The 19,536-nt window shown below is 41.5% G+C and overlaps 2 protein-coding genes across 2 annotated transcripts in view; one reads left to right on the top strand and one right to left on the bottom strand.

Annotated features, from left to right (window-relative positions):
• Positions 1 to 1,146: 1,146 nt before the first annotated feature.
• Positions 1,147 to 19,499, bottom strand: ZNF239 (zinc finger protein 239). Its single transcript, XM_032432219.1, has 3 exons — positions 19,440 to 19,499; positions 18,510 to 18,550; positions 1,147 to 2,974 (listed from the first exon to the last, which is right to left on the bottom strand). Exon 3 carries the CDS (start codon positions 2,755 to 2,757, stop codon positions 1,495 to 1,497), a length of 1,263 nt encoding a protein of 420 aa, XP_032288110.1. The 5' UTR covers positions 2,758 to 2,974; positions 18,510 to 18,550; positions 19,440 to 19,499; the 3' UTR covers positions 1,147 to 1,494.
• Positions 11,303 to 19,536, top strand: part of ZNF485 (zinc finger protein 485) — a 33,046-nt gene continuing 24,812 nt past the window's right edge. The window contains exons 1-2 of the mRNA XM_032432214.1: positions 11,303 to 11,342; positions 14,498 to 14,771. The gene's annotated coding sequence lies outside the window, so the exon portion shown is untranslated. The remainder of the gene's footprint in view (positions 11,343 to 14,497; positions 14,772 to 19,536) is intronic.

Below are 19,536 nucleotides of genomic sequence, written 5' to 3'. Positions count from 1 at the left end.
AAATTAGCTGTTTCCCCAAAATTAATGTACAATTTCCCTGTTATCTGTGTCCAGGTAACTGCTTCAGGTTACATTGTCAGGATATATCAGTTACAACCCCACCTTCCCAAGCTAATAAATAAGGCATCCATATTTTCCCTACCATTTTTCATATATGGATACTAATTATTGGTGGAAAACTGGAATATTGAACACTGGGTAGCCTCCTAAGAAATGCTTGCAGAATCATTAACTATCAGAAAATGAGGGTTGCTGTCAGGAGCTCCTCATTGAACAGTAAATTCCAATTTAGTTATGTATGCAATCACTTTTCTACTCTCAACTGTTGCTTGAGTTTCTTGTATTAACTTCTAGGGGATGAATGTGTAACTTGGTGAGGTGTCCTACCTTCACAACCCAAGTGAATGATATGTGACACAGTGCATATTTTAGGCCTGATCATCCCAAACATACTCTCCAAATATGTTTTAAAATGTTTTTGTGTAGCTATTTTTATACAAAGTACTTTCAACCAAATATAAAAATAATTTTATAAAGAAGTTATAGGTCTATAGTGAGGCCTAAAGATTTAGGCTGGGGATGCTGTGAATACAAGCGGCTTTTGGCCGCATATTAAAACAAGAGATAAGCCCAAAGAGAAAAATATTAGAAACTTTCTCTCCTGACTTCTTTGTTTTATATAGTATAGAACATGAGTGCTGAAAAAAATTAATGAGGTATTGAGGAATTAAATACATTTAAATATATTTCAACTTCATTTGCTATGTTTCAACATGGTATGTACCCTACTTGGCTTTAGTTTGGCAGCAGGGGGTCATCTGAAGTGGTGAAATCTGGAAAAACTTCAACAGACCAGCTGTACCCAGGAAAAATAACTATTTATGTTCCTGAGCAGCTTTCTTGAGGGGAGAAATGGTGGGGGGGGTTCAACATCCTATAGTGCATGGGGTATACCAGACAAGTAGCTCTTCTCCACCTTCTTGTTGTGTGGCCACAGACTTGTATATTTTGCAATAAACACAACAGATTTCATGCCCATAATATCTCCAACCACTCCCTCGACCTAAAACTAACATGTGCAGTCATAGTTTAAAGAGGCTAATCAGGGCTGGAAGGAAATATGAAAAACACAAGGCACAAGATTTTAAGAGAAACCAGAGTTTCAATTTCTCAGAGAACATGAACAAAGGGAAACATGTTCTGCTTACACAAATATAAAGTTCTTGCACTTAAAAAAGCTGGGTAGGACATGTAGTTCTAATAACACTGGCTGAACTACAAAGTACAGACATTTCACTGTACCCATATGAGGAACCAGAAGTCAATTTGTTGTATAGCATAACAAAGAGCTTGGTACTTAAATACTTTAAATGAATGAATGATTTTCAGTGAGGGAACATAAATGAGTAACTTTTACTATCTCTCTCCTGAGAATATAAAAGAATGATGTTAAAAATATTTAAGTCTTTACAGCATGAGCATATGACTGAAGATCTATTTAATGGGATCTTTCCTATGAACCCGCTGGTGGATGTGGAGGTTGGAGCTCTGGCTGAAGCCCTTCCCACACTTGCTGCACTCATAGGGCTTCTCTCCAGTATGCACTCTCTGATGGATGAGGAGTTTTGAGCTCTGGCTAAATCCCTTCCCACACTTGCCACAGTGATAGGGCTTCTCTCCAGTGTGGACTCTGAGATGGATGCGGAGATCAGAGCTCTGGCTGAAGCCCTTCCCACACTCATAGCACTGGAAAGGCTTCTCGCCTGTGTGTATGCAGCGGTGAATGTGAAGGTTCGAACTCTGACTGAAGCCCTTCCCACACTCCCCACACTTGTAGGGCCTCTCCCCAGTGTGGACTCGCTGGTGGATGTGCAGGTTGGAGCGCTGACTGAAACTCATACCACACTCCCCACACTCATAGGGCTTCTCGCCAGTGTGCACTCGCTGGTGGATATGCAGTTTGGAGCTCTGACTAAAGCCCTTTCCACACCTGTCACATTTATAAGGCTTCTCGCCTGTATGGACTGCGTGATGAATGAGCAGACTCGAACTCCGAGTGAAGCCTTTCCCACACTTGTCACACTTATAGGGTTTCTCATCCGTGTGGACTGCTCGATGGATGAGGAGACTGGAGCTCCTTGTGAAGCCTTTCCCACACTGCTCACATTTGTAGGGCTTTTCTTCTGTGTGGTGTCTTTGATGAAGTAGTAGTTCTGAGTGCTCACTGAAGTCCTTACCACACTGACTACATCTGTGTAATTTCTCTGCAGTGTGGATTTTCTCACATGAATGACCGTCTGAGCTGTTGTTACGTCTCTTCCCAAGGTTGTAATGGTTACAGGGTTTCTCCTCTGTATGAGCTCTCCGATGACTACGACTGACCACTCGTGATTTCCAACCACAAATGTCTTTGCAGGTACAGTCAAAGAGATCCAAAGACTCTTTCAATTGGCCATTTTGGCATTTTGCCTCACCACTGACCAATGATGAGACCAGTTCTGTTACGTTAGATGTAAGTTTAACTTGAAGGTTCTCTGAACAATGGTCCATGGGAGGACTTTCTCCCCGCAAGACTTTTCTCTCAGTGCTTTCTTCAGTTACAGATAGACTTTTGCTTTTCTGAGGGTCCTGGGGCTCATTTTTACAGAACGTCACTGAGGAGTCCTGTGTGGCCATTTGGCTTGGGACTTTCAAAGACAAATATTCATTTGCCATGTTTTTGTAATCATCACTTTGAAGAGTTACCACACTGCTCATTTCTGGAAATATAGAAGATGCTTCTCCCTACTTCTGATAAGGGGAAAAATCTAGTTCAGGATTCCTGTACACGCCTCCTGGAAGATTCACAATATAATCCTGACTCTGTTATTGTACTGGCCATATCTTTAAAATTAGCCAGCAGAAAAGCCCCTATGTAATAGATCGCTAAGTCCTTTCTCTTGAAGATTCTCCATAGAATTTTCTTTCAAGTCTCCTAGGGAACAAAGAGAATTCAGTGATAAGAACACACAAAGAGTAGATTTCAAAATTTTATTTTTTTAAAGATTTTATTTATTCGTCAGAGAGAGAGAGAGAGCACAAGCAGGGGGAGGGGCAGAGGCAGAGGGAGAAGCAGGCTCCCTACTGAGCAGGGAGCCTGATGCAGAACTTGATCCCAGGACACTGGGATCATGACCTGAGCTGAAGGCAGACGCTTAACCAACTGAGCCACCCAAGCGTCCCAGATTTCAAGATATTAGAAATGGAGTGCCTAATGCCTGAAGATTTAGTAACTAGGAAAAAGTTCAGTCTTGTCCTTATAGTCATGTCCTTTGGGTTAATATCAGAAAGAGAAAGCTTAGCTGTATAAAACAGCTTGTACACAAAATCTTGTCTTGCCTTTTAAGCATAGCCAGTAAAAGTGTTCTTTCCCTACCCTGCAGAGGCTATGAATCCCATGTCCTTGTCACAAATAACATTTCATTTCACTGTACTTCATTTTACTTTAAATTTGTATTTAATTGGTAACCCACTTTAATAGGTGCTAAGGATACAAAGAAGAAAATAGAAATTCTTTTGCTAAGCAAGCTAGAGCCTACTGGAAGAAAAAAAACACATCAACCGTGGTAACGCTCTAAGTGCAACAATAGATGCATGCACAACGAGTCGTGGGAGCACAGAGTAGGGGCATTTGACCCAAATCTTGGGGAAGAATTCTGGGAACAAATATAAGGGAAAGAAAAAAAAGTGAAAATGTAGAGAAAATATGACATGCTCAGGAAAACTATATGCAACTTCTTGTGGAGGATATAAAACAGGTGACAGTGGTAAAGAACATGCCCTGGAGAAGAATGCAGGAGCCCAAACAAAGGGTTTGGTGAGTACTACTAAGGAGTTAGGGCTACAACCCTCAGGGATTTAAAGTTTAATGACTTCAGTGGAGAGTGAAATGCCTGACTTTGTGATTATAAACACCTTCAGAAATAACCAAGACTTTAGGTAGAACAACTGCTGCAGCAAATCAGAAGCAAAGTGATAAGGATGGTTAAGAAGAGAAAGGGAGAGATTCATTCTAAATCATGTGATGACTGACTAAATGTGGAAGGAGGCACCCAGCATGATCCTCATATTCCTTGCTTGAGTGACCAGGTATGAAAGTATAAATGGTAAGACAGCCAGGGGTTGGGAAGAGGGGACCAATAAACACAAACTTTGACTTGGTTAATTTGTGGTACTGGTGGAACATTCTTGAACTGTTCAGTAATATGGGTCTAGAACTCCGAGAGAGAACTGTGCTAGGAATACAGATTTTAGACTTACTAGTATGTATGTCAGTCATAACAATTAGAACGAATATCTTAATATTACACTGAGATGACAAAAAATAAGTCCACAATAGTCTTGGAAAAATAGAAAGTTTGCAATCAGCAGGATAATGTTGAGGAACAGAAATGTTGAGGATAATGTTGAGGAGCAGAAAATGTTGAGGAACTCCTAGATGATAAAGAGCAGATGGGTAAGAAATGATGGAGATACTAGGAAAAAAACCCCAAACACACAGCTCAAATCACATACAGAAGGCTTCCAAAAGACTAAGAGATCTTCTCAACAAGTCCTAGAGATTCAAATTCCAAACTCAGAAATAACAATTATAAAGTAAGAGAGGTTGATCTTGGAAACAGGTTTATTAATTCACATTAGGCCTTTCTTTCTCCCTCCCTCCCTTCCTTTCCTATTCATTCATTCATTCATTCATTCAGTCAAGTAATCTCTACACCCAATGTGGGGCTCAAACTCATGACCCCAAGATCAAGAGTCACATGCTCTTCCAGATGAGCCAGCCAGGTGCCCCTCATGTTAGGCATTTCTAATGGCTGGACCAGTTGTTGCCATTTGCAGCACCGCTCTCCCCAACACCTTCTTCCCTACAAAAACTGAAATACTGGGTGGCTAAGGGTAGTGGCCCCACATAAGCCTCAAGAACAAAATAAATGGCCAAAAGAAATGCCAAAGAAGGGGCGCCTGGGTGGCTCAGTCGTTAAGCGTCTGCCTTTGGCTCGGGTCATGATCCCAGGGTCCTGGGATCGAGCCCCGCATCGGGCTCCCTGCTCAGAGGGAGGCCTGCTTCTCCCTCTACCACTCCCCCTGCTTGTGTTCCCTCTCTCGCTGTCTCTCTCTCTGTCCAATAAATAAATAAAATCTCCAAAAAAAAAAAGTGCCAAAGAAAGACTCCTAATGGTATTATTTGGGCTGGAGAGAATAGCAGAAGTTGAGGTAATACTGAACCTGCACAATGACAGGGTTGATAAAGTACAAAAAGAAGCAAGTGACTCCACATCTGCCCAGGATAAAGGCTCAAGGTAACCCCTGAAGTGGGATTTCTGACAAGGGAGATACCTTAGAGCTGGAGATTGAGAAGCGGGGGATGTCCCAGGTAACTTACTGGACTGAAAAGGCAACATCAAAAAGGTGGTTGTAGAAGCACCCCCCATGTGGATTCTTATAGCCACCTCAAGCCCAATCAAAAGAAGCCTCCTCTATAAGGACAGCATGCATGCACCAAAGAGGGTCAAGCATCAGCTGAGGATGTATACTCCAGTATCATACTGTGAACATAAGACTTTTGAAAAAAACATATGAGACGATAAAAACAATATAAGCAGACCAAAAAAAAGTAGAAAATGAACATAAATGAAGATTGGCATAAACTAAAGAAATAACAAACAGAGGAAACAGAATTTAAATGGTACCTAATTAAAATCCCAGAGAAATCTGAGAGGGTATCACATCTAGAAAAACAACATAATCTAATAATAAAATATAAACACATTGCTAAGAAAAATAATCAGAATTCTTTTAAATTAATACAAGGATCGAAAAAGATGACAATTTTAAGAACTAAGACCTACCATGCCCATTTGAAGCACTCAGGCACTAGTTGCACAATCTCATGTAAGAGGAACTCCTAGGACATCTACACATGAGGAAACCCAAGGATGAAGAAATTAAGTAACTCGTGTCATGTCATAGCTACTGTTAAGGAGGCTGATCTTAAGGTCTGCAATCTAGATGGGTCGAGTAGCAAAATTAACACATGGTTAAGTTGGAAGACTGAGGGGTCGAGTAGCAAAATTAACACATGGTTAAGTTGGAAGACTGAGGGGTCCTCCTAGAATGTGGAATAAAAAGGACAGACAGATGGAAAGATAAAAGTAAAAGCCCATATTGTAGGAGTTCCATGAATATAATGAAGACAAAATGAAGGGAGAGAAATGATCAAAGCAGTAATAGATAAAAATGTTTCTTAGAATTCACAATTCACGGCTCACTGAATGCTTTAAGTTGTGTGGGAAACCTCTGGATTTCAAGGAAAAAAAAATTCCAGAAAATGCTAAAAGCATCCAGACAGAAATGGCAGATTGTGTGCAAATAAATGAGAGTTATATTGACACTGAACTAACAATCAGCAATACTGGATACCTAAAGATAATTGAGCAATATCTTCCAATTTTGTAGAAAAAGTGATTGTGAAAAAGATGATACATTATACAAGAAATAGCGGTGAGCAAAGAAGTCAATAAAACAGTGAAGCTGAATCATTTGTTGCTACATAAAACAGTAATAATTAACCAAATTAACCCAAATGCTATAAAACAGTATGGGACGAAAATCACTCCAAATAAAATATATTTTAAAAAGCAAGCATTAGCTTTAGGAAAGAAAAAAAAAAAGGAACTATAATAGTACACTATTCGACCCTGCAGGGAACAAGAGTTACAAGGTCAAAGCAATGTAAGCATTAATCACTGATATGACCCTGACATAAAATCTTGGGAGGATGCGCATGTTGGGGGAATTAATGTAAAAGGTCTAAATCCTCCTCTCTGATGTAGAAAAGTCAATACAGAGTATAAAATATTGATCAATTGAAAAACAGTAGTATATTATAATAAGCTCAAACTGGACTGAGATACCATTTTCCACTTGTTACCCTGGCAAAAACCCAAAGCCTGAAGCCACACTGCTTGTGAGTGTAAATTCGTATCACCCTCCAAGAAGGACATCTATCAAAATCATAAATGTATGCACTCAGCATTCCAGCTTGCGGGTTTTATTTTTCAGATTTCCAGGCAGAGTTGTGAAATGATACTTGCACAAGATTTACTCACTGCAGATGACTTGTGACAGCAAATGACCATAACCTGGTAGAGAGGAGTTAGGGATACGATGAAAGGCTTATACTGTGCACCTTTTTATTTTTGTAGTATAACTTTAATAATTTAAAAACATTTAGTACATTTGGGAACTTTGTTTTCTTTGCTGCTTGCACATACTTTATTTTCTGCCTTTTCTCAGAATGTTCAAAATTTTCATTGTACATTTTTTCCAGCTTTATTTAGGTATAACTGACAATTAATACTGTGTACCTTTTTATGCCTTTTTTTTTTTTTCTTAAACCAATGTGAATGTATTTGTTCCTTAAAAAAAAAGTAAGTAGCGGGGCACCTGGGTGGCTCAGTTGGTTAAGCATTTGACTTCAGCTCAGGTCATGATCTCAGGATCCCTGGGATCGAGCCCTCGTGTCAGGCTCTGTGCTCATCGGGGAGTCTGCTTCTCCCTGTGCCCCTCCCCCCGCTCGTGCTCTCTCTCTCTCTCTCTCTAAATCTTAAAAAAAAATTAGTAGCTGCCTAAATGTATTATTTGGAAATATGAAGGCAAATACAATAAGGAACAGCTGAAAGGATTAAAACCAAGTGACTATGAGAAGCTACCCTGTGGCATAAGGAGCAGCAGAGCAGGGAGACTGGCTTTTGTAATAAGACTTTTGATACAACTGGCTTTACCTAGGTGAATGTATTATTTTGTTCACAAAGTTTAAAAGTAATGGCAAAAAGGAAAAAGAAAAACAGTGCAGTTTGGAACAGTTAAGTCATGTGCTGGGCCAAAGTTATTAAATGGTCGAAGGACACTGCCTCAACATCCTTGCTGTACAATGCTTGGGAATGACTGCAAAAATGGCAGGTCTATGAAAATCAGTGGGGGAGACATTGTATTAATGGTAGTTTTTTTTTTTTTTTAAAGATTTTATTTATTTGAGAGAGAAGGAGAGCACAAGCAGGGGAGGGGCAGAGGGAGAGGGAGAAGCAGGCTCCTGGCTGAGCAGGGAGCCCGACGTGGGGCTTGATCCCAGGACCCTGAGATCATGACCTGAGCCGAAGGCAGACATTTAACCGACTGAGCCACCCAGGCGCCCCAATGGTAGGTTTTATAAATAGTTATGAAACCTTGTGATACTAGTTTTTAAAAAATATTTAAAATAAAGAATGAATATTTAATATCAGAAGAAAATGCTGATGTAATGAGAAAAGGGGTCCTTTTACAGGGAGTATTTATGTCATAACAGAGATCTCTAAGACATACTGCATAAGATTGCCAGTTGAAAAATACAGTATAATCTCACAAAATTTTAACACATATTTGTAATATACACACCTATGTATGGAGTACATAAAAAAAGGATACACAAACTATTATTAGTGATATCATTTCACAATACTTCTGTGTTGATTCTTTTAAATTTTTATATCTTACCTGCATTATAAAATGTTGGACAACCACGTTCAATTTTTTATCAATTAAAAATGAAAACCTAGGGGCACCTGGGTGGCTCAGGGATCGAGCCCCGCATCGGGCTCCCTGCTCCGCGGGAAGCCTGCTTCTCCCTCTCCCACTCCCCCTGCATGTATTCCCTCTCTCGCTGTGTCCCTGTCAAATAAATAAATAAAATCTTAAAAAAACCAAAAATGAAAACCTAGCGCCAAGCTTGAAACCGGAAGCACATCCTACTTCATTTTTGCCCCACTGCAAACCACTTTCTACACAGCAATCCCCTTGATAGTGGGTAAATCGGATCATACCACCCTGTTGTCCACTGGCTTCCCACTGAACTTAGCGTGAATTCACACTTTTTACCAGTGCCTTCAATGCCACAAATGAGCTAGGCCCTGCCCACCATGTCTCCCGCCTCTGTTTTTCCCAGGTGCTCCCTGTATTCTCACCACGCTCCTTCCAGATTTCAGATTTTCCTTTGTACTATTCTCTCTGCTTGGAATATTCTTACCCTAATCAGTCACCTGTTTCATGCCTATTAAGCCTTAGATCTCAGTTGAAATGTCATGTCAGAGGCTTTCCCTGAAACTTTCTTTTTTTTTTTTTTAAAGGTTTTATTTATTTATTTGAGAGAGAGAATGAGAGAGAGAGAGCATGAGGGGGGGGGAGGGTCAGAGGGAGAAACAGATTCCCTGCTGAGCAGGGAGCCTGATGTGGGACTCGATCCTGGGACTCAATCCTGGGATTCCAGGATCATGACCTGAGCCGAAGGCAGTTGTTTAACCAACTGAGCCACTCAGGCACCCCTCCCTGAAACTTTCAACAATACATATATTATCACTCTTGTCCCATCCCATGCCTTCATTTTCTCAGGGCACATTATTCTATCCTTCACAGGACTTAGCAATTTATAATAATATATTGTGTTTACTTAATGCCTCTTTTACAAGACTGTAAGACACATTTCTTCTTTGCTAAACTCCATAGTAGTCAAATTTTAAATCTTGACTATGTATACCCAGCACAGGAAGTATTAAGTACATTGCCTTCCCTCCAGAAACTTGGCTGGAAACAAGGAAAATAAATCAGACTTGCAGATACAATGGCTAAACTTGGCTGGAAACAAGGAAAATAAATCAGACTTGCAGATACAATGGTTAATATAAAAGCATACCAAAAAAAAAAATACCCAATCAGGTCTGATGAGACTGTGAGATATAAATTGAAAGCTCTGAGAAGGAATGGTCAAAAGTTTCACACTAGACTTCAAATAAAATCTTAAAGGACAAAATTAATCAGGAACCAGAGTATCATAACCATCAAAGATTCCAGAGAAAGCCAAGCAGGGAGTTTTGAGGCTCTAAACCAGCTACTAAAGGTAATTCCAGGTTTTTATGCAAAGAGTGACAAGATAAATGATATATTAGGGGAGATAAGTCTACTCACAACATCTACCTTGAGCCTGAGGAATGATGTCAACGATCTGTCTCATTGTTACCATTGTTAGCATGAAGTGGACCTATTTTAGAGTGCTGTCTGTGGGACTTAAGTGTTAATAAATTTAAAAGAACTTAAAGTCAAAAAAGAATTGGTGAGAGGATTACAGATGCTGGGGACGGTGAGGGACAAACTAATAATGGCTTATTTCTAACCTAGGGGGCTGGTAGGATGTTAATACTGACAAAAGTGGGAATATGAGAAGTTAAAAAGGAAAGTAACTTAGAAAATTCTCAATACACTGAATGTGAAGTGACACTGGATATTCAAGGGTAGATAGCCCATAGCCAAGAAAGTACATGGGAATAGAGTTTCATATGAGGATAGGAAATAAAGACATTAGGGTTATCACAGTAGAAAGGATAGTTGAGGCCATTTATGTGTGCACCAGCTCTTCAAGGGAGGCAGACAAGTGTACAGATACAGTGTACATTCTCAACAGGGGTACTACTGACACCAAGGGGGAGATAACAAAAAAAAAGTGGAGAAACATTGATAGATGGTGATCTAAAGGCAAAGGGCCTTTTAAGATCTCCAAAGTTAGAGGAAAGACAGAGAAGCCAGTGAACATGCAGAGAAAAGGAACAGGAGAAAGGCCAGAGGAAACAAGAAAACAATGACTTCATACATGTCAAAAAGTTTGAAGGTTAAGGTGAACACTATCAAAGCCATCAGAAGAATTGGTAATAGTAAATCTTGAAGAAAAATTAAAAAAGGAAAAGCTCTGAAAGGGACAAAAGTTTAATAGTGACCTCCAGGTGAACAATTCTGGTACAAAGAGCACAAGCATTAGGTTTACATAAAGAAAATGGAAACACAGGACTCTGACTACTTACAGGGACCAATTCACTCTGTGGTGCTTGTCTTACCTCCCAGGTGTAGCTGAAAACAATGGTTCGAGGGCCACAGTTATGAAAGAACCATGTGGACAGAGGCAGGAAAAAGCCCTGAAAGCCACCATTACAGGCTACTTCTTTTCGGTGGTTTTTGTACAATGTCCGTTTTCACTACAATATGGCAATTTCACATGGTTTAATCTAGTAGGTATATATGTATCTTACATCTAATTAAAAATTCTTTATCATTATTTTTTTTAAAGATTTTATTTATTTATTTGACAGAGAAAGAGAGCACAAGCAGGAGAGGGAGAAGCAGGCTCCCTGCTGAGCAGGGAGCCCGATGCGGGGGCTCGATCCCAGGACCCTGGGATCATGACCTGAGCCGAAGGCAGATGCCCAACTGACTGAGCCACCCAGGTACCCCATATCATTATATTTTTTAATGGGTACACATTTTTCTCTTGTATATTCCACTATAATTTGTATAACCAACACCCTGTGACACATTTGGTGAGTAATTTTTTTCACTATTTTAAATAATTCTACAATGACTTATCTTTTTCCACAATTTTCAGTTGAAGTTACTAATTATTTCCTTACGATACCTAAAAATGAATTATTACATCAAAAATGTTTAATGCTCTTTGATTGAAGCAGTCAAAATGTTTTTGAGAAAAACTGTGTCAATTATACTCATATCTTTCTCTATGGTATGAAATTTTGTCTCATCACAAGTATTGTCTGATATTCAGAAGGGGAGATGGATGAATCCCTGAATGGGAAGAAAAGAAGCAATGGAAACTAGATACTGTAGGGTGGGGATATTTAATGAAACTAAAGTCCAAGCAAAAATGGTACAAGGCCAATGTGGGGAAAATGTGGGAAAAGATAAGAGTACCAATAAGAAGGTCAGTGTGTATGGGAAAGACCACAACCATCTGCAAAGGAAGAGGGGGAATAAGTGAAGAGACAAAGGTATATCAGTATGTGCAAAGTATCCTTTCGATGCCCTGGCTTTCTCCACAAACCAGAGAACTTCAGAGAGAACTCAGAATATTTCAAAAGGAACTCCTCTTCCATGTATTAGCCTGAGCTTGTAATTTGCCATGGTACCTAGCTGATTTCTTTGGAGTTCATTCGCCATTATATAATGATCTTCACCCTGCTCTGAGAGATTACTTCTGGGTAACAGAGGGATCGGGTAACTGTGCAGAAAGCAAAATCAGTCCCAAGAGATGGTTTTATAAGGGATATGGTTTCTAAGACGACTCAGTAAAGCTACATTCTTCATTTCTTAACAAGCCAAATTCTTTGGCTGCTTAAAATAATCAGAAACATCCTTTGTGCCAAAAGGAAACTTTTGATTCCTAACCCACAATCCCTGGGGCCTCATTACTATTTAAAATTGAAGAAACAAAGAGTCCAGTGGGCAGGTGTCCAGGCTCATGTTCTTACCTATGGAGACCAACTGGCTGTTGTTCTCCAGCATCACAGCTCGGTGTAGCTTCCTCTGAGCGGGGTCCCGGCAGCCCCGCTCCTCCTCAGTGAAGCCCCCAGAGACATCCTTGAATGTTACCAGTTCCTAAAACATTAAGCAAATTCCTCCTCAACTGACAACTGTTTGCACAAATGCCCTGGAAGGACTGTGGGGCTGGCAGCATTGGACAAAGTGAGAAGGGGACAGAAGAGTACAGTGCAGGGAGCTGAGTCATCTAAGTTAAGTCTTGTTGGAACAGCTTTCCTTTCTCATCTACTTGGCTACTTCTATCCAAACCCTTCCCCTCCTGCCCACAACTCACTCAAGCTCAAGCTGTCCAGTTACTGAATCTTTCTTTGTCACTGTCATTTCACGGTCATTGCTGAGTTGTCCTTTCCACCCCATTCCTACCATTATTCTGACAACCTCAACACTCAAGAGAACAATTTGCTGAATGCTCTAACCTCACATTTCTTAATTTCTTTATAGTGCTCATGATCTCTGTCTCATTTCTTCACACTCAAAAACCATGACCAGGGCCATTTCACTATGTGGACCACTCTGCTTTTGAAATATTAATCTCTTAATATCCTACTCCTTAAAAACATCTTCCTGATCTTTTTGCTCTTCCTCTTCCATCACACCTGCTTTATCAAGATCACCACCCTCAACTCTTCCTCTTTTTTCCTTCCAGCCAAAGTATACTTCCGATCTCAAGTCTTTCCCTAGTCCTATCAATCATATGTCCTTTCTTGTTCTAAACTAAGTAGTTGAACATTCCTGGAAAAAAGAAAATAGCACACATACACAAACCATGATACTCTCCTTAGGTATTCCCAAATATTTACAGCCAGCCCTGTTTCTCCTCACCTGCAGGCTCCAAATCTCTACCTAACATCTGCACTTAGATGTCTAGGAGGCACTTAAAATTTAATAGGCCCCAACGGAACTCTTGCTCCCAACAATCTCCATCAATATCTGCTCTTCCCTAGGGGTCCCCACTTACAGTAAATGGCCACAGAACCCACCCAATTGCTGAAGCCAGTCTTAGAAGTCATTTTGATTCTCTCCTCTCTCCCTCACATTTTATCCATCACCAAGTCCTACCTCTAAAATGTATCAGAATCTACCCACTTCTCCCCACCTTGCACAGTTATGGTTATAAGCCCCAGCCATCATGTAGTCCCAACTGTACCAACCTCCCAATTTGTCTCTCTGCTTCCATACTTGCTCTCCAACACAATGAATTTTCTACATAGTAGCCAGGGTGATCTTTTAAAACATATACCACATCAGGCATGAAACCCTCCAAAGGCTTTGCAATGGACATCAAGTAAAATCTAGACGCTTCATCTTGGCCTGCAAGGTTTTATAGACTGGGGTCCTGTCATTTCTCCAACCTCAGCCTGAATCACTCCTCCCTATGTATCACACTCAGCCCCAGTGACCTTGCAGGTTCTTGACAACATCAAACCCATCCCAACTTAGGGCCTTTGCACTGGCCGTCCCCTCTGCCCACAACGTTCTTTTCCCACATCTTCACACGCCTGGTTCCTTATCATTCAGGTCTCAGCCAAATCGCTACTCCTCAGAGAAGCATTTCCTTGACTGTCTAATCCACAGTGGCACCCAGAAACTACCACTTCTTGTTTTAATTTCTTTGTACTTATGTCTTACCCCATTTTCTTATTTATTCATTTGCTTTCTTATTTAACTGTCTCTCCCCATTAAGATATATATTCCTTAAGAACAGAGAGATATTTGATCCTTGCATCCCCAAGGCCTCAAGCAATGCCTGGCATCTAACAGGAATCCAGGCGTTTATTTAGTTAACTTCACAGTGACTCTGGTTCCTTCCAGGGTTCTGTTGATGGAGCAACACTTCTCAAACTACCTCTGGTGAAGGACAAGTTTATTTTAAAAAGTTTCTAATATGTCACACTTTTGTCAGATATTTTTACAAAATACAATAAAAAAGAGTTACTAGAAATAAAAACCCAGATGTATAAAATACCAATGCCATTTTAAAAAATATTAGATTTGACAGACATAACATTTTTAAACACTCTTAGTTTCTCTCCTTATGTCTTTGCAGACTGGTAACAAGCAGCAGTCTGTGGACTGGCACCAGCCTTCGGGCCACACCCTGAAAAGCAGAATGACAGAATACACACAAAATGACTAAGAACCAAGTGAAGCCAAAGAAGCAGCTCAACTCTGGGCCAGGGAAGTACCTGATAACCTTCAGAACTCCAACACCTCAGGCCTGAAGCTGAAGGGGCACTACTCACACGCTCCTCAGGAATCTGAAGAAAACCAGGCTGTTTGCAGGAGTGACAGGACTACCCTACTTATCACCAGTGGAGAAGGTAATGATGAGGGAAGGTGGCAGTTTCCTCCCAAGCTCTCCTCTCAAGGTCTTGGGTCTCCACTGTGTCTGAGGTGAAAGAGATGAGATTGGGCTCAAGAAGCCTGCAAGTCCAGTGGCACCTGGGTGGCTGTTGGTTAAGCATCCAACTCTTGATTTCGGCTCAGGTCATGCTCTCAGGGTCCTGGGATTGAGCCCCGTGTTGGGCTTCATGCTCAGTGGGGAGTCTGCTTGAGGATTCTCTCTCTTCCTCTGCCCCTACCCCGCCACGCGCTCTCTCTCTCCCCCTCTCTAAGATAAATAAATAAATGTTAAAAAAAAAAAAAAAGCCTGCAAGTCCCTGTGCAAAGGTGGGACAGAGAAGGGGTAGAAATGGAGGTTGCTGGGCGCCTGGGTGGCTCAGTCGTTAAGCGTCTGCCTTCGGCTCAGGTCATGATCCCGGGGTCCTGGGATCGAGTCCCACATCGGGCTCCCTGCACCGTGGGAAGCCTGCTTCTCCCTCTCCCACTCCCCCTGCTTGTGTTCCTGCTCTCACTATGTCTCTCTCTGTCAAATAAATAAATAAAATCTTTAAAAAAAAAAAAAAAGAAATGGAGGTTGCTGCCTCAGGGAGCCATACATACACCCACTAGGACAACAGCGCCTGGGGTACATCGAGCAGTAGAATTAGCCACTCCTCTCAATCAGACTTTCTTCTCAGCCTCAGAGAACAAGGTTTCTTTCTGTCCAAGGCTAACCTCTCCCGATGCATTCTAGCTCCAATCCTTTGCTTCCTTCTGAAATTCAAGTCCATTAATTATCTTTTTTCCCTTTCATTTCTGATTCATTTTTCCACTCAGTCATCTGGATGGTCTAAGACTCCTACCCAATCTCAGTAATATTCAAACCACTTCAGATCTTGTCAACTCATGTCCCAAATCTCCCACCATAGTATTACCTCTTCTTTATTTTCACTGCCACTGTTCTATGTAAGGCCCTCATTTCATACCTAGACCACAATAACTCCTTACCAAGTCTTTAAAGTACAAGTTTTGTCATCTTTCAATCCATAGACTGAAAGACAGAATCATTACTTTTTTAAGATCTCACAAAGTGGTGGGGAGAATTCCATGCCAAGAATGGAAAGGGCACATACACATATATATAATATATATATTTTTTTCTTTTTGAAATGACATATTGATGGACTACTAACTCTGCAGTAGATTGGAGATTGCTGGATAAGAAATGGTGGAACAGTGGGCCAAATGAAAGGAATCAGTGTGACAAAGGAAAAGGGAAAGAAAATAGTGGTTCTGCTAAAGACAAAGGGGCGAATGAAGGAATCTGAATAATGAAGAGTCGTGTCCCCCGCCCCCCCCATCAGTGGAGCTAATAAGTTACACCCAAGGTGGACTCAGTATCCTGAAGGCCAACCAAAGGGGAAGGTCATGGGACTAGTAGTTTCCTGTTCCCACCTGACAAATTTCAAACTTTTTAAAACTACATATATCATGTGGCTTTCCACTTCCTTTTCAGAGCCCATCCTCGCTGGATCCAACAATTTACTTAGAGGCAGGAAACAGTAATGCTGAAGTCAGGAGGTGGACAAGATCTGTCATCACAGAGGATTACCTGCAGTCAACCAGATGTCATGCTGTAGTCTAGAATAGCCCTTTACATGCTGCTTCTGCCTTGACTTGTATTTCTCACATCCATTTTGCAACTCCTTCTAGTTTCAGGACAATCAACAACTGCCTTTCTGAAGCATGAAGATAAGTTAAATGTTTCCTTCTCCAAGATCTCATAGTATTTTTCCCATCTCTCTACCAAAGCTATAAAATCTGTCTTCCAAATTAGCTACAAGATTCTAAAGGATAGGGGCCATGTTCCGCTAATCTTTAAATCCCCAGCAACTAGCTCAACTGACTAGGAATCTAAATGATATTTATAAATTCACATTCAACTTAAATGAATAATGAAAAGATACAAGTAAAACTGAACTTCAGGATCATCAAAGGAAACTCTTAATTTTACAGATGAGAAAACCAAGGCTCATGATAGTGAAGTGACTTACTCAAGGTCACAAAGGGAGGGGTTAAATTGGGACTCCTGCCTTTCAGCAGACTCAAGGAGAATGTCTGGTTTATAAGAGAACACTCAATAAATATCGGTGGAATGAAATCCTTTCTTTAAATTCAAGTTATTAACATATACCAGAATCTCAAAATTTCACTATATTAGCAATCCCCATCGTTGTGATAAATAATCTTCATCAGGGACCAGGTAGAGGAAAAGGAAGGAAAATACAGAGAGCACAGGGTCTTATTCACATTAATTTCCCTTGAAGTCCTCAATTCCTTTTCAAGGCACAGAGATGGCATTCTCAGGACCTTGAGGCAGCTTACTGCCTTCTAAGCCCATTTTTATAAGAGCTCGTGTTCTCTTCCTATGTATGTAAGAACTGTATTTGCCAAGCAAGTTTGCTGGTAGTGGTGTTAAGAAACAATTATTTCTTCCTTAAAATCCAGCCTGATATTTCATTCAAGTAACTTCTGGTGTAACTAACCTCTTTAGCTCTGGAGAGGGAATAGCATGGAGTTGGAAGACATGGGCTTTCCTTCTGACTCTGCTGCTCTGCAACAGAGGACACGGTGTTTGCCTTCAGCTTTCTCAGAATTAGAGCTCTCCTTGGTAAAATGCCAGCACCAAGGCAGAGAGGGGGCTGGCTGATCCCTTCCATTTCAAACATTCTATGATTCTAAGTGTCAATCTTGAGGTAACTTTCTAGGAATGGTTTTATAGAGACAAATGAGTAATCAGTTTCTTAAAAAGTGCTACTCAGTAATTTAACAATTTATTGTACCAATTAAATATGTAGATATGTTGGTAAAGGGAACGAAGCAATCAGAGCATAAAAGATGAATAACCCATCTTACCTACCTTAATGATGCTCACATCGAGTATGCAGAGAAATATCTCACAATAAATCCAACAAATCGTTGGGTGTACAAAGGCCAATGGGATTTAAAAAAAAGTGAAATTCTTTTAGTAGGTTTGGGGTTGGGGGAAGTGCCTACAACTCTTAATTCTTAAAAAACACCACAGATAACTCTGATGAATATCTTGGTTAAGAAGCATTTCTGGGACTGATTTGGTAACTACTGTGCTGGCATTTAACAAATTTTTTAATGTTTAATAAATGGTTATTGTTAATATGTGTATTTTATTTTTTTCATACATGGAATCTGCTCATGAAGAAAAGCACCATAATTTATAATTCTGTTTGTTTTCCTGAGACTACTGAACACTGGCCAGAGCATGTGATAACTGAATAACTTTTAATGTGAGTGAAATGTCTTGGCAGGAAAAGGGTGACTTTGAGAGAGGACCAGGCAAAGATGCTGTGTGGAGTCTTTCAATAGAATAGCTGAGTGCTTTGGGGAGTGGGCCAAGTTCATGGAGGGAGGGTGGTTCAGTAAAAATGATGTGGAATTTAAAGTAAGCAGCCACATGTGCAGACTCTGGCCACATCATTTGATAGCTACATGTCCTCAGTATATTAATGTTCTTACACCCATATTTATAAAATGTATGTCTCACACTGAAGTCTGACAATAAAAATAAAGTACAGAACAAACACAGGACCTGACACCAGATAGGTGTCAATTAATGCTGATGTTCTTCCTTTGTTCCAAGGAAGAAAGGTTATGTTCATTCTCAAAGAGATGGCATTTTCAAAGAAGAAACCCCAACTCACCTGGAACTTGGTCATTTCCTCCTCTCAGGAAGGACAGAATCCTGGAAAAGTAGAGTTAGAGAAAGAGAAAAAGCCATGAATATCAAGTCCACCTTGCAGGATACAGAGTAGCCAGTCCAGCAAGACTGTAGGAAAAAAGTTACTCTGCTCCTGCTACTAACCCCTTTTCAGTCAACCCTTCACACGCTCTCCTGAGATGCCTTCCTAGTCTCCCCCAGGCTGCACCTCCCTCGCCTCTCTCCACAGGGTTTTGGATTAAACAGGCCAAGCCTCCCCGCCAAACCCACGAGGGTGAATAAATTCCGCTGCCCCCAGCAACACTAAGATGTGTCAATTTCCTCCGGGTTTCTGATTTCTGCCCTAAAGTTCGAGAAAGACCAGTAGGAGCTCTCGGCTTGGATGCTTTGCCTCAGAATGGATTTCGACTCCCTGAGGCGCCTTCCCCGACCTGCCTCATTTCTGGGGTGGGAGGACAGTGTTGTGGGGACAGAAACCTCGGTCCCTCAAAGAGGCCCCTCTAGGTCGCCTAACGTCCACCGAAAACCGTGGAATAAGGCCAGTCACCGGCACACAAATGGCCGGTGCGGCCAACTACGAAGCCTCCAGGCCGGCCAAAGCGAGCTCAGCCGGGCGAAGGATGGATCCCTCGGAGCCGCAGCCACTTCTGCGCTGGGGGCGCTTAGACTCAGGTGATCACAGTCAGGTCCGGCGGACAGAGCGGCGGTCGCGACGCTCGGACGCACGTGCGACCCCGGGCCGCACCTCCTGCAGGTCGCGCGCCCTCCCACAGCTGCCCAACCAGGCTTCCGGATCTCAGCGGCCCTGCACCTCCCCCGAGGCACTCCCACATCCCAACCACCAGACGCCTCCCTGCCCACGGCGCTGGCTGTCCTGTCCCGCGCGTCTCACCTCCCACGTGGAATACGATACCTGGAAAAGCAGGACTCCCGACACTGACCCGCACCCGCTCCTAGGGGCTCGGAACTACAAGTCCCAGAAAGCTGGGGGATGGCCACGCCCATTTCCG

The sequence above is a fragment of the Phoca vitulina genome, unplaced genomic scaffold, assembly GCF_004348235.1.
Source record: "Phoca vitulina isolate PV1807 unplaced genomic scaffold, GSC_HSeal_1.0 scaffold48, whole genome shotgun sequence".
Lineage (NCBI taxonomy): Eukaryota > Metazoa > Chordata > Mammalia > Carnivora > Phocidae > Phoca > Phoca vitulina.
This window is presented reverse-complemented; position numbering and strand designations above follow the sequence as displayed.